Source organism: Thunnus thynnus, chromosome 1, assembly GCF_963924715.1.
Source record: "Thunnus thynnus chromosome 1, fThuThy2.1, whole genome shotgun sequence".
Lineage (NCBI taxonomy): Eukaryota > Metazoa > Chordata > Actinopteri > Scombriformes > Scombridae > Thunnus > Thunnus thynnus.
In genome coordinates, this window is record NC_089517.1 from 29,030,309 (window position 1) to 29,044,505 (window position 14,197).

At 38.8% G+C, this 14,197-nt stretch overlaps 1 protein-coding gene across 1 annotated transcript; it reads right to left on the reverse strand.

The window, feature by feature from the left end:
- Positions 1-3,133: 3,133 nt before the first annotated feature.
- lpcat2 (lysophosphatidylcholine acyltransferase 2) lies at positions 3,134-13,775 on the reverse strand. Its single transcript, XM_067594721.1, has 14 exons — positions 13,467-13,775; positions 12,963-13,105; positions 10,473-10,690; positions 9,803-9,915; positions 9,401-9,461; positions 8,912-8,970; positions 8,597-8,631; positions 8,346-8,400; positions 7,839-7,921; positions 7,408-7,533; positions 6,912-7,065; positions 6,614-6,712; positions 5,574-5,715; positions 3,134-4,439 (listed from the first exon to the last, which is right to left on the reverse strand). Exons 1-14 carry the CDS (start codon positions 13,575-13,577, stop codon positions 4,261-4,263), a joined length of 1,578 nt encoding a protein of 525 aa, XP_067450822.1. The 5' UTR covers positions 13,578-13,775; the 3' UTR covers positions 3,134-4,260.
- Positions 13,776-14,197: the final 422 nt, after the last annotated feature.

Sequence of the window (14,197 nt, forward strand, 5' to 3'; positions counted from 1 at the left end):
GAAAAGTTGTTGCCTGTCATTCCAAAAAAACATCTGGAAAAGAATCAAACACAGAGATGTGAAACACCCAAAACATTGAGCAAGAAAACAAACCTGGGCTGCAGATAGCGGCGTTGGATCAATGATGTTTTATACGGTTCCCCAAACTTTGCCCTCACCAAGACCTTCACTGTTCCTATAAACCATCACAGGGGAAATGAGGAACAATCCCTTTCCTGAGAGAATAATAGGAGAGAGAAAATCAACAAGGTGTCATCTGGTGCGATAAGGAAACGTAACAATGAGGTTTGGAGGAACTCCCTGAGGAGCTGAAGGAGACAGCTTGCCAGGGGTGGTACAAGATGTATGTGTGTGTTGTGTGGGTGCATGTGAGACTGCATGAGTCACGTGACAAAAAATGTGTAAAAATCACACCATGCCTGTGTCTATAGAAGTAAACACCCTAAAGAGATAAATGAACTCTTTGCACTGAGCACCTGGACAGAGGCCATATTTGCTCTGTGAGCAGCAGAACAAAACAGAAGGTCCATCTCTACAAAGTCATATCATGCTGCAAATTCAGAGAACTTTACTATAAATCATACTGTAGATCCCAAAGTTTGACAAGATATCCAATGTTTCATGCTTTTTAAAGGAAAATATGTATAAATTATATATACTTCCTTTGGATGATTGATGCAGCCATAAAAAACATGACATTGCAGGTTTGAATATTTCATTCAGTGTTAGCATCAGATGGCTTACATTATACACATTACTTATCAAGGGCACTGTTCCAGTCATGTGTGATGTATAGGAGTGAATTTCCTCCCCTTATCCAGAATTTACTGTATTTTGGTTAATGCAGTAGTTCTAGCCAGCAACTAATGTGCAATTCTCCAATGTGTAGGCTACTGTTAATGCACACTGTGTTGCATATCCATGTTCTTCATGTCAGACAAAGGAAGGGTCACAGGAGTGTATATACACACTCAGGTATCCTGTTGTTACAAGCAGGAAGATCTATTCAACAGGAACATAAAGAAAAAATAACGTATATTTTTCCTCTTATGCAACATTCCTAAAATATCCTAAGAAAAGAAATGTTTGTTCATATGCGATTGCCATGAGCATTACTTTGGGTTACTATGAAGTAAGAAAGTTGTTAGAATTCATATTTGACCTCTAAAAGTCAAACCCATCAACACTATGGATTAGTTTAATACTCAAAGTTTGTGAAAAACATGGCTGACTGGATCTAAACTTGTAGCGCGGAACTCTGTCAGGACTTGTCCTCATTTTGCCTGAGAAAGCGGGGCTACCTGTTTAAATTGAGGCACACAGTAGTGTCACATCAATTTAACAGCGAGGCCTGTTGGTTCTGACCTTTCCTTCCAGCTTGGCACAGTGAGTCCCCCATCCGTATGAGGCCTGTGTCCAGCTTGGGTCCACAAACAGAGGCTGCTCACTCACTCAGGTCCTGAGGAGACCAAATGAGATTACCAACACGTATCTCCCACAATCTACTGCGACAGGATCACCCCCCGGGCAAAGCTGAAATGGATACAGCAATATACAACAGCCATGCAGAGGAAAGAGGGAGAATGGAGAGTGTGGGGCCAAAGAGGAGAGCAGGAGCTGTGGGTAAGGAAGGAGTCACACTGTTGTAAGCGCGGCAACAATGTGACTTAATTGATTCCATGCCATCTCATCAATTTTGATTAAAATGAAATGAGCCTCTGTACGTTTGAAAAGGTTAAAACAAATTGAAGGTGGAAATCACAGCTGGTAATCACAATTTGTCTAACAGCGGGCTTTTAATGAAGCGACCCGCTCTCCATCATTCATTTCAGCCTCCTCTGTGCATTTGGAGCAAGACTGCATTTTATGTGTGTGCGTGTGTGTGTGTGTGTGTGTACATGTGTGTGAGCACATTCACATACTGTATTTATCACTGCATACAGTATATTAGGTTAGTATTAGCATCATGGCCTCCTTACAGATGAAACATTCTCCTGTCAGGGTTGAGCAGCTATAAGCAGATCATGGTCCCTGCACTTATATTTTGTCAAGATATATTTTGACCAGTAAGCAGATGGAAAACTCATTTTTTACAAAAGGAATATCCTATAAAAGGTTTATTGGATGTAAATGTACAGATTTACACAAATTCCCTATTATAGTATCAGAAATTGTATTGACAGAATAGATGGAGAATTTACTCGATCTGACAATAAAAACAAACATTCACATGAATGATAAAATGTTACGTGAATGCACAAGCACTGTATCAGTTCATTATTTCCACCTCACAGTTAAAACAGGTTGGGTCACACACAGTCCAGATGAGGGAATAAAACACACACAATGTTCACTGCAATGCTGACAGATCGAGCAATTATAGCACATCATTCATGATAACACAATTATTTTCTTTAAGATATTGCTAAGGCTGTCCGTACTTTGAACACCAAATGATAGATTTCTTTAAATGTTTATGTTTAAGATTTTCTGCTGGTATGAGACTATAAAGATGATAACAGAGATCATCCATATCATATCTTACTGTGTGTTTTATCATGAGTTCAGTCATGATTAAATGTAACATTTGCAGCAACGTAAAATATTTGCTTTGCACCAGTAATGCTTTAGTTAGCAGTTTCATGTTTGGAGACATGTTTAACCAGAAAAAACCTCACTGTATACAGAATGGCTGCCTATGTGGCTGTTGCCGTTAAAAACATCATTGCTCTCCAGGGTTATATATTATATACAGTATATATATATACACACATTCTTCAACCCCATCCCTTAACAAAGCAAGCCAGACCGTAAAACCTCACTACCTTAGACTTCATTGTTGTTTCACCCACAATTTAAGTTTAACCACAATTTAACGAAGGACAGGCCAAGATGTCTAAAATGTGAACTGGTACTCACAAGCATACATAAGAACAAACAAACAAAAAAACAACCACACACACAAATTACAATAGAACTGTAACAGGTAACTGCTGGCACCTGGTGGTGGCTCAGAGAATGAGAGGTATGGCAGTGGCCCTTCATTGCATTTATACCTCATTATAAACAAAGTCTACAGAAGTCATAACAAGTTTCCTCAGTGGTTAATATAAAAACACAAGTTAGGCATTAGTTAAAATTGTATTCTTGTTTTATTTTAAAAAGCAAACTTTGCAGTGTTAACAAAAAAAAAGAAAAAAAAATCACATAATTGTAATGCACCCTACTAAATAAATAACAGTGCCGCTAGTTAATCTGAAAGCATACCCCGCTGGAATATGCTGTTGTGAAGAACCACTGTTGCCTTTTTGCTCACAAATTGCCCTATTTTCAGTGGTTGATTTGCTTTAGTAAACTTAAAGCTGTGTAGACGCTCTGCTGTCTCAGCAACAAAAATCTTCAGTAGAAATGCAAATAGATACACATGCAAAGCAAACCTCTGGCTAATTATACAGCCGTCTTACAAGGTCTGTGTCCCTGAGCACTGGAAAAAAGTGTAATACACAGCATGTATGCTCTTCGTAGACATAGCTTTAATACAGAACATCGGTGGGTTGCCAGATTGGATAGATCTTAATAAAGCTTACTTTACACTAATTATACGGCAACACGGAAGCACAAGGGCTCTTTGCTTATATTTTAAAAGGTGTTGGTTTGGCAATTTTTTCCACTAACTTAAAGAAAACCACAAAAACAAAAAAGGGATGTAGATGTAGCCATGTTCATCTAAGTCTGAGCTAGGGTAAAATCAGGCTACGGAGAATAATGTATCCGGGTCAAAAACATGGTGAGGCTCTGGGGAAAAAATCAAATATATCATAAAACACTGTCACTGACACAAGGACTAAAAGTCTTGCAGGGTTTAGAAAGTTAATTAAAACACTGACAAAGGTTTTTTTGCATATTTTTTATCCTACAACTAACTTTTCATTTGCTTTTTCTGATGAACATGTGACAAAAACACACACATGCAAAACTTTACAGATGAAAAGGTCTGCAATAAGACATTTCTTGTGCAGTGGCAAGGGGAACTTGTTTTTTTTAAAATCTCTATAAGGCACTAAAAATTGAAAATAGAAGCACTCTAAAATCTGTATAAAAAGGCAAGCACATGATGTATAATATGGCTCTGCTGTGGTAAATGACTTGAATTTGCTAGAAGTCGTTGGAGGGCAGATGGCACTCTTACATCCTCCGTCTCGATCCAGTGTATACAGTATTCTGTCTTTCAGTGCAGTCGAGCAGAGTTCACCGTTGTCTTCAGTCATCTTTCTTGTCAGAAGTGCTTTCTTCCTGTTTATCCCCTGAGCTAGTCCAACCAGACAATTCCAGATCCCCTGGACTCGCCTCCTTGATCGCTTGGTATCTCTGAAGCTCCAGGTAGGTGGTGAAGAGCTTGGCATACTCTGGGTGGGTCGTAGCAAAGGCTTGAAATTCAGCTAAAGAATATCAGGGAGACAGGAAAGCATTAGGATACAGTACAGCCACGAATGAAGGAAGTAAAAGCCATTATAATACAAAAATGGTATGCCTTTCACATATTCACAAGAAATTCTTCTAATAATTATTGTAAGTGTTAAGTAGACAATAATATAAGCGGAGAGCCATGTACATTTTAAAAAATAAACTGATTAATAAATAAAACCTGCTGGTAATACATACAGTAAAGGGTGTGGGGGATGTGGGGGGATCTTGGCTAAGGGTGTAACAAAGATACTATCTGTATCCGTTTACACAACAAAAATATCTGAGTCAAAGTAAAAGCTGTGTGACCTGTGTGGCAATCAGTAGTGAAATTAGTATGAGAAGTTAGTGGAGAAATACAAGTCAGAAATGCACTGGGCCATACTGCATGATTTTCTTTAAAAACTGGAGATTGTGTACATAATAATGGGAGGAAATCCAGATGAATGTAAACTTGATCTGATGTGTCTATGAAGAAAAAAAAAAAAAGAGAAAGCTATTGACGAAAATCTGACAAGCTCCTTTGGCCCATTTGCATGCAGTTTTGAGACGGTCCCTAAATTCAGCTCATCAGTTTTCCGTCTTGTGCCAGGCTTCAGTTTCTGATCATGATGTAAATAATAACACACGTGGATTATCAGACAGCTTTATTTCACACTGAAGAACTAATCTGGTAAAAAATTCTGAAATTTGTATGAGTATTGAACCTGAACCCTGTTTTTAGCTGTTTGTTTACATTTTGGCAAACCTGCATCATGCTTCCTTGATGGACGACGGAGATGCCACTATATGATGTCTGTTTAGATTTGATTGAGTTATGACCCTGACAAGAAATGGAGGTTACATTTGTGGTGAATTGTGTAAATCGTGTGTTATTTTTTATTTACTTGTATTGTTATTTACTGAGTTATTTGACAGCAACAGGGCACATTAATAAACATTGCTGTAAATGCACCAGAGTTAGCCAAGAGGCTGTTTTTCAACCGTGTTCCCTGGACATATGTTGATGATGATCTATTCAGAGATTATTATCAGTGCATATCTGCACAGCATTTTATTTGTTTACACCCCTAGTCTATGCCTTTATGAGCCTAAAACAGTCGACTCACTGAAGGTGATGAAACCAGAGCCGTCAGCATCAATTTCCTTGAAGAGCTTGGCCATGTTTAGATCTGACACACCCAGAGCGGAGCGCAGCAGAGCCGTAAACTCCTCTCGGGTGATTTTCTCATCCTCATCTATGTCAAACAGCTGCATGAGAGGGGACAAAAAGGGAGAAAATATGAATTTCACTTTCATGTTTTTGCATGTTCAGAAAAAAAAAAGGTTATATAAAGTGTGAAAATTGGTACGTGGTTGTGAAACCAAACATAAAAGAGGGAAATTAAGTTTTGCTGCTGCACAGTTTATCCTAAATTAGTTGAACAATAACTTTTCAGTCAAAATATATAAACAGCAGAACTGTTTGTCTGAAACCACATTTGACCTTATGGCCAGAAAAATGACTTAAAGTCTTCTATGCTCTCCACAACAGACACACATTGTTAACTTGACATTATCCAAGACTCTCTGAATGCTGCCTCTGTTCTTCCCTACAGTCCTGCCACAGCTCTGACCAGCTGTCTGTTATGCTCTCATATCAACTACATGCAGAGCTGGGTTGTGTAGCTTTGATGCTTTTTGATTATTTTTTAAATTATTATTGATGATTACTTTTTATATTTTGTTGTTTTTCTATTTTACGTGTATGCTGTACATATATGCACAAAATGTGTCGCATGTTCTAGTTCCAGCCTTTAAAAAAACATCTGATTCAACTAAAGTTTATAAAGAATGGAGCAATAAAATCCAGTCAGAAAAAACACATCACTAAAAAAACAGTAGGAAAAACAGGAAGCAGGAAAGTCATGATGCAATGGAATCACCATTGTCGATTACCATTCTTGATACAGTGATGAATAGACACATTGAAGGATTGAGGTTGTGTACATAGGCAAGTCGAGCTAGCTACTAGCTTGGGTGATCCATTAGAGTGGATACTACCATAGAAATTTCTGTGTATCTGTATTCAGTGTATATTCAAATAAAGTACTACATATTCTTCAGGACCTATTAGGAGCACAGCAATGTCAGAATATTTCTGTCCAACCTGGAACGCCATCCGAAGAACATCTTCAGTGTTTGCTGGCCGACACAAGATGGTCACTCCGATAACATACTCTCTGAAATCTATGGTGCCATCTCCATTCTAGACAGAAAAACACAACAAAGAAACTTCAGTTTGTAAATGCACAGATTATTAAGATGATGGTCTGCCCTTCACAGTCTATAAATACAGACTCTTGTCTAGTATCAACAGTTTTGAATGTCAAAAGGAGTCTGGGGAATTTGTAGGGCAATATGTTATCTGGACAACAGCGTACTTGATTTATATGAAATTCTCTTACCCTGTCAAAGAGTGCAAACAGCTCCCTAAGGGGTGGGCTGACAGGGAGCTTCAGGAATCCGGCAAACTCCTCAATGGTGATACGTCCTCCCTTACAGGAGCCGGCCATGGATGCAAAGCCCTCCAGTTCCTTCCTGACATTGTCCCACTTCAGACTGAGGGAGAATGAGCAGAGCACGAGGAGGAAGTTGTGGTGTGTGTTGGTGACATGAGGTTAGTTCAAAATGGAGCCAGGTCAAAGTCAAGATCTCAACTCTCGTTCACGTAGTACTGAGGCGTTATGATAAACGACAACTTCCCATGACACATAACTGCTCTCAAAATAAATTGCAGTTCTTTTGTGAGTAGATTAACAGTTTATATACTGCACTGACAAAACTGATATGCTAAGAGGAACGCTACTATACCAGTCGCACCTAAGCAGAAAAAAAAAACACTCTCAACATGACAAGTTCACAGTCAAGAGTGTGATGCAGTCCTTAGCGTGAAGTTCTTACTTCAGTTTTCGACTTATTTTGGTAAACTCAACCAGGCCGGCCTCCATGGGCAGTGTTAGCTCCCCGGCTGAGATCATCAGACGGCAGTCTTCATAGGTGTGGTCTGTGACTGGAACACCCAACGCCCTACATACACACAGTTTCAAGCAAAGGTCGGATAGATCAGAGGATTGTAAAGACCAGACGGCCTGGATAACAATGTAGATGTAATGTCAGTCAAGAATTATTGGTTTAATTTTAATTGTGGTCATGATATATTGATATTTTTATTAATCTTTAACATCATGCTCTCAATACTCGTTTGATTTCTTATCAACTTAATCATACTCCTTATTTGTTTTACACTGTATTATTAATAATATGAGCACAAATTATTTTTTATTACACTTTTTTTCTGTTGTGGGCTTGAGCAACACACAGAGGACACTTACTGGGCCATAATGTCTCTCACTCTGCTCGCAAGCAGAGCCGGACTTTTCTTCTCCTCCTCTGTGGGTGTATGAGGTGGCAGGAACTGAAAAACAGCAAACACATGAAAAGAGGTCACATGCAAGGTCACGTAGAAAGTAAACCTTTGCATAGAAGTCAAAGTCCTTTCTACAGATAACACATCTCAGCCTTTACGTGATATAGTATCTCTGATTTAACTCAACTGCAGAGAATGGCACAAATATTACCAGTAAAGCTGCACAAAAGTTATCAAATCTTCTCTTAAACAAACTGCCATGTATAGATGCTGAAATACACATTAATGATTTATCAATCTAAGAAAAATATAAAAATGCTTTTTAAATTTCAATGCTTTCACATGTTTGCATTAATGTTGTGCACCCATTAATGCATGTATGTAATATCTAAAAGTAAAAAAAAATCTTTACAGCATTGTAGCTACTATATATGGATGCATACACACTCAGTGAAGGCGGAAATTCTGTTACCTCTATCTCTACCGTGGTGTACAGCTGGCAGAGAGTGAGAAGCAGCAGTGTCTTCCTGCAGATAATACAATAAAAAACACAGTCAGTTACATACTTTATACCTTCTTCAATAGTACCAAAAGTTGTTGCAATAAGTCTTATCCTACTGGTTAATGTCTAGGAATAAACAGCAGCAGACACCCCCTTCACCAAACATGCAAACTGTCTGTTAAACATAAGAAATCTCCCACTTCTGTGCAAAGCCCACTTACGAGCTGTAACCTTGCCAAGTCCAAGTCACAGTATCCTAGAGGAAAAAAAGAAGAGATTGCACAAAGCTTCATAAAACATAAACACTGGGATAGGATACATATTAGTTTGGTAGTTGTGTGATACAGCCAAGTTTCTAGTGTCTGATTGCACTCAAAAGCCTGTGAACAGTTCAACCAGACAGCTTAATAAGAACTGAAATGGGAAACATCATAGAACAATGAAAACAATACCTGGCTTACTGACAACTCATGCAGTTTTCCTTTTGGAAGTGCGGTGATATATATTAATGTTAAATTACATTCACAGTCACTCACCAGTTTGTTGGGATATCTCATTATTACAGGCTGCACAGGAACCCCTGGGATGAAGGCACCTAGGAAGGTAATGGACAAGGTGGAAACAAAAATAAGTACAAGTGATTCAGAGCTGAGTAGTTGTAGATGACAGCCTTATTCTCCCACCTCTCTCAAAACCAGTTTGGAGTGTAAGTTGACAACAAGTCAAATCACCAAGCACATGAATTAAAACTGTAATTAATGTGTGATCAAGGGTTCCATCTGTTGTGTGGCCTTTCTGAATGATATGAAGTGGTAAACATGTTATTAGCAAATTATGGACATATTAGTTGAAATTATTGTTATTCATATTTTTTATTATTATCATTATTATTATTATAAGCAGAAGTAGTATTTTAATTTTGCTTGTTGATTTGTATTCTCTTTTGTCTGTTATATCTTTCCTTGTATTTAGCATATTTTCTTGCAAAAGAACATTAAAAAATATGTTTAAATTTTATATCTTACCTTGTTTGAAAGTGATAAGACATGAGCGATTTGTACACGTTCCCTCTGGAAATATCAGAACCTGAAGAACAAAACATCATTAGTTAATGTTAAAATCATATGATGTATAATTTCTATTAAGTAGTTAAAGAAATTCTACTGTAACTACTGCAGTGAGTTTCTGAAATAATAGTACTTTTATTTGTGTTGATGTGCACTGTATTTTGGCAGATACTCTGACAGAATCGTAATTATAAAATGTGGGCAACTCAAACTAACAAAGGAAATGAAGAAACCAAACCAACATCCTGAGTTTCTGCTTATGGGTTTTTCTCTGCAACTATATCTTTCGCTAACACAAGGGTAATATTAGGTTAGGGTATATTTGCTCCTGGAGCTGGGTTCTTGTGCGTTGTGACACACCTGTGGCCAGTGGCCTCCTGACTTGGCTCTGCTGTCAATCTCTTGGATTGTATTCTTCCTGGAGTCTGGGTCCTTTCTGGACACCAGCACTGGCTGCAGACAGCGCACAAACCCTGCAGAGAGGGCAAAACACAAATATCAATGCACACATTAAGAAGAGGAACATATGATGCTTTGTTAGCATCACAGAGTATATGGCAGGGCCATATACTCATGAATGGTCACTTACTGATATCATTAGCAGTAGCACTTAATAGTTCTGTGGTGTCACTAGTATCAATAAGAAGGATGGAATCAATTATATGTATCAAGACACCACACTCTTTCTTCACAAAGCAGGTTTTTTAAGGTTAGTTATGATGTCTGCTTGACAAAGGTCTGTGTCAGCAGGATGTTGCAAGTGTTGAACTGAATAATATCCTACTTGATAATGACTTTGAATGACAAATCTCACAAGCGCTATGTAACTAAGAACACTTTACATGGAGGGTTGTGAAATTGCAAAGTCAGGTGAAGATAAACAGATTAAAGAGATTAACTATATGACAGACATGTAAATACTTTTGTAAGCTCTCACACATACTGGAAGTTGTGAGAACCAGAAACCCCCCTCCTCCTCCCAAAACACCCACTTTCCTGAAACAACAGAGCAAAATGGAAAGTGTCTCACTGCCAAAGATGGGTGTAGCCAGGTTCTCGACGCGGGAGACAGTGGAGGGAAGGCCTGCTACAATGCACACAATCCCATCAAAAAAGGTGGAGTGGGGGGCCACAGCGAGGATGGGAGCCTCACTGCTGCTGACTTGTTTGCCCTTGATCACCACTCTGAAGCCCATGCAGAAGTAGTAGGTCCTCCCCAAGGCAGCCATCACCCTCTGACACATAAACCTGGGAATGACCACAATCTTTTAAATGATCAGATTTAGGAGATTATGTAACAGAAACATAAATGTGTATCTTGGACAGTAATGCACGCTTTGTTTCACACTGGAATAAGCCATGTTAAAAATGTGTTCACTTAGAGTAGTGAAAGGTATGAAGTTGAAGTGTCAAATAGATGCTCCAGCATGTTTCTATGATTTTCCTCGTTAGGCATTACTGCTATGCTGTTACGCGATTGTAGTTGAAACATCAGCGGTTTATTTTTCTTCTTTTAAGAATTACAGTGTTTTTAGTAATAGTTGCACAATTTTGTACTTTTCCTGTAACCATAGCATTACAAAGAAGTTGACTTCCACCACTCACTTCCTCATATTCTAAAGAAAGGGCGGCAAGAAATCATTATACAGATTGAGGCACAATGTGACGAACAGTAATGTAGAATTTTTAACTTTTCCTGAGTATGCAAACCTTTGAAAATTTAAAGCTCTCTGCTTTATGGTGCAGCTTTGCTTCCAACACACACACACAAAACACCAACAACACCCTATCAACAGATCAGGTTATCATGGTTAACATATTGACACTTAAATATGCAGACAGCATACAGCCAAATAGGCTTTTATTTGGGGTTCCGTTTCTCACCACTTGTCTACCTTCAGTCCATAATTTGCTGTTTTTTTAGACCTGTTATGGTCCTGAGAAAAATGTCTTCCCCAGCAACTCATTTACTCTGCCTTTTGGCTCACAACTTGTAAACTGACAACTGCCCACACTTTAACTGAGGGGGCTTGGTAAGAGCTGTTGGGACTCAATGAATACAGTTGGGTAAACCAAAAACAAGGAGCTGAAAGTGATTGTAACTGAGTCTACAAAGTTGGGTGTTGATTATAACGGATCCAAAAGTCTCTCACATTACAGGAAGTAATATGATTCATTGTTAACATCATACATATTACATAATGGAGCTTAAAATGGTAACTATTAAACACTATTAAAATTGTGAAACACAACTATTTACTAATCTTGTCCTTTCGTAGTAGAAACTAAGCTTTTTAAGTCATGAGTTCTTTAACCACCTTGCCAATATCTGAGCCTGTTACTAGCAAGGCAATAGATGGCTAAGTTAGAATATGAAAAGATCAGCTTTCTGTTTCGTTTGTCACCTACACCACATTTGATCACAATCATATAAAAAGCTGTGGTCAAAGGTCACAATGTTCCTGTTAGCTGCAGAACTGTGCACTGTGTGTGTTTCTGCAACACCTAATATCTGCCCAACTGAACATTTTAAAATGCTGCAGCCTGTTTGTTACTCACAGGAACAAAACTACAATCCCACCACTGGCAATTTTACATTTGTGTATTAGTTGTAAGTTATCATATGGATATCATATGGAAGTACCTTAAAATTAATTTGCAGATAGATATACACTAGTTTGCCCAATCATATGATCTATTTCAATTCCTTCAGATAATAACAACGTTAGAAGATCAAAAAATTGGTTGCTATTTATACAATACAGACATAAATCTTCTTCTCAGTTCCTTTTATTAAAGCACGCTGACTCTTTCCTTTCTGAGCACTGAGGGGAACTGAGCTGAAATAACGCTTGTGGTACAGATACAATCTAGAGAAGCATGATTCGACAAAAGTGCAAGTAGCTGCACATTCTTCAAGTCATGTCAGAGACTATTATTTTGAGAATATGCTGCCTTGGTTGTATGTTCCTGTCTAGTTTATGAATCCAGGAACACAACCGCCTCTGCTACTTCTTGCTTTGGCAAAATTTTCTGTTGTATCCTGTAATGTGAAACTAAATTTATATCTGCATTAAATCTTAATATATTTCTATGTCTTTCTAATAGCTATGCTTTTAGGCACAAAATGGGATAGGTCACTTGCAAAAGTAGCACAACTCCCTCTTTGTAGGTGCAATTGCTTTGCAAAACACTGTTTGCATAACACGGCACATGAAGAAGAATGCAAACAATGTGAAGGTAGGTTTCTGACACTCTATGTATGCATCGGGCCAAACTCAAGTTACTTGCACAAGCAAGTTATAGAACTGAATTTTCCATGCATGTAAACAAAACCGATGTCAAAAACGCAGAGCAAGAAAGATACACCACTTGGCAATACATTTGAAGTGATTTAAGCTTTCTAATGATTAATAAGTGAGTTTGCTATCTAAAAGGCATGCCAGTCTGTAAACTGGTGAGACATAGGAGCTCAATGGGAGGCTTTGTTGCAGTGAGATAGTGTTTGTATCCTAGTTACCGTCTCCAGCCTGTCATTGGCTCAACAGCTCCTTTCAGAGGATGCTTGAAGGTTATTATGACAGCTACAGGCCATGTCACCATGAGAACCAGGGATATAAGGATGGCGCGAAGAGGGACCAGGAAGATTCCCATGAGGACACACTGCATAGAGGGGGACACACAAATAAGTTATCAGTAGGCCTGTATGTGGAGAAAAGACTGCTGTCAGAAAATAACCCACTTTACACTTCACAAAAATATGCACGAGTCTGGAAATCCACATCACTGGACAGCTTTAGAGAGGGCACACAACAGCTCATTGTTTGTGCTGCATGTAACGCAGCTTTACAAGCCGATTGTCAAAGCCTAGTTGGAGAAGATTAGGCCCTGGTTACCCTGCAGCCTGTGTGTGTAATCTCACACATCAGATATGAAACACTGTGTGATGCAGAAAGCGATGATTATTCCTGAAGAGCTCGCCTTGTCTATAGTCATGATCATTGAACTCAGACGTCATACTCACTTTAATAACAGCAGCTTTGGTTAGTTTTGTGTCTTGAACAAACGGGTTGATGACCGCAGGCAGGAGCAGAGACTGTTGTCTCGGCAGGGCGAATACTCGCTGTAGCGGCATGGCAGTCCTGGGAAGCACGAAACAAGACAAATGTTGTAGTCGAGGCGCCGCAACGTTATCATCTCACTTCCTCAACGGGGGCCTTGTTCAGTCATTTCTCCCCATATCAGGCGATCTTTGCGGGCGAAGGCAAGCACACAGAGCAGCGAGAGCTAAGCAGGTCTGCCTCAAGCTCCACCTCCAACCTTAATAACGGTGGTCGAGTCCGCTCGGTGTATTTGTGAAGCTTGCTGGCGAAATTTGCATCAATATCTGCAATCTGTAAAGCATTAATGAATGTGTAAATGATGCTATCGTCCCATTCGATTTATTTCTAAATGAGATGACAATTCAAATGGTGCCGGAGTGACAGTGCGGTAAGTGCTTTATGGAAATAGCTCTGCTTGTAGAAACAGAAATGTTATCCATCTGAGCTGAAAATGGCTCCAAAGATACCAAGGCTATTATGCACAATTAGCGAATGAGCACAGATTTCATGGGAATAAAATGCTGTACAAACACAATATTTGTTTATAAAGTCTCATAAATGTCCACAAGATGGCGCAGTTTCATAACATAAAATCCTCATTTGAAACAGTCCACCATGTCTCTCTCCTGAACAGATATTTTGAAGTTGTGGA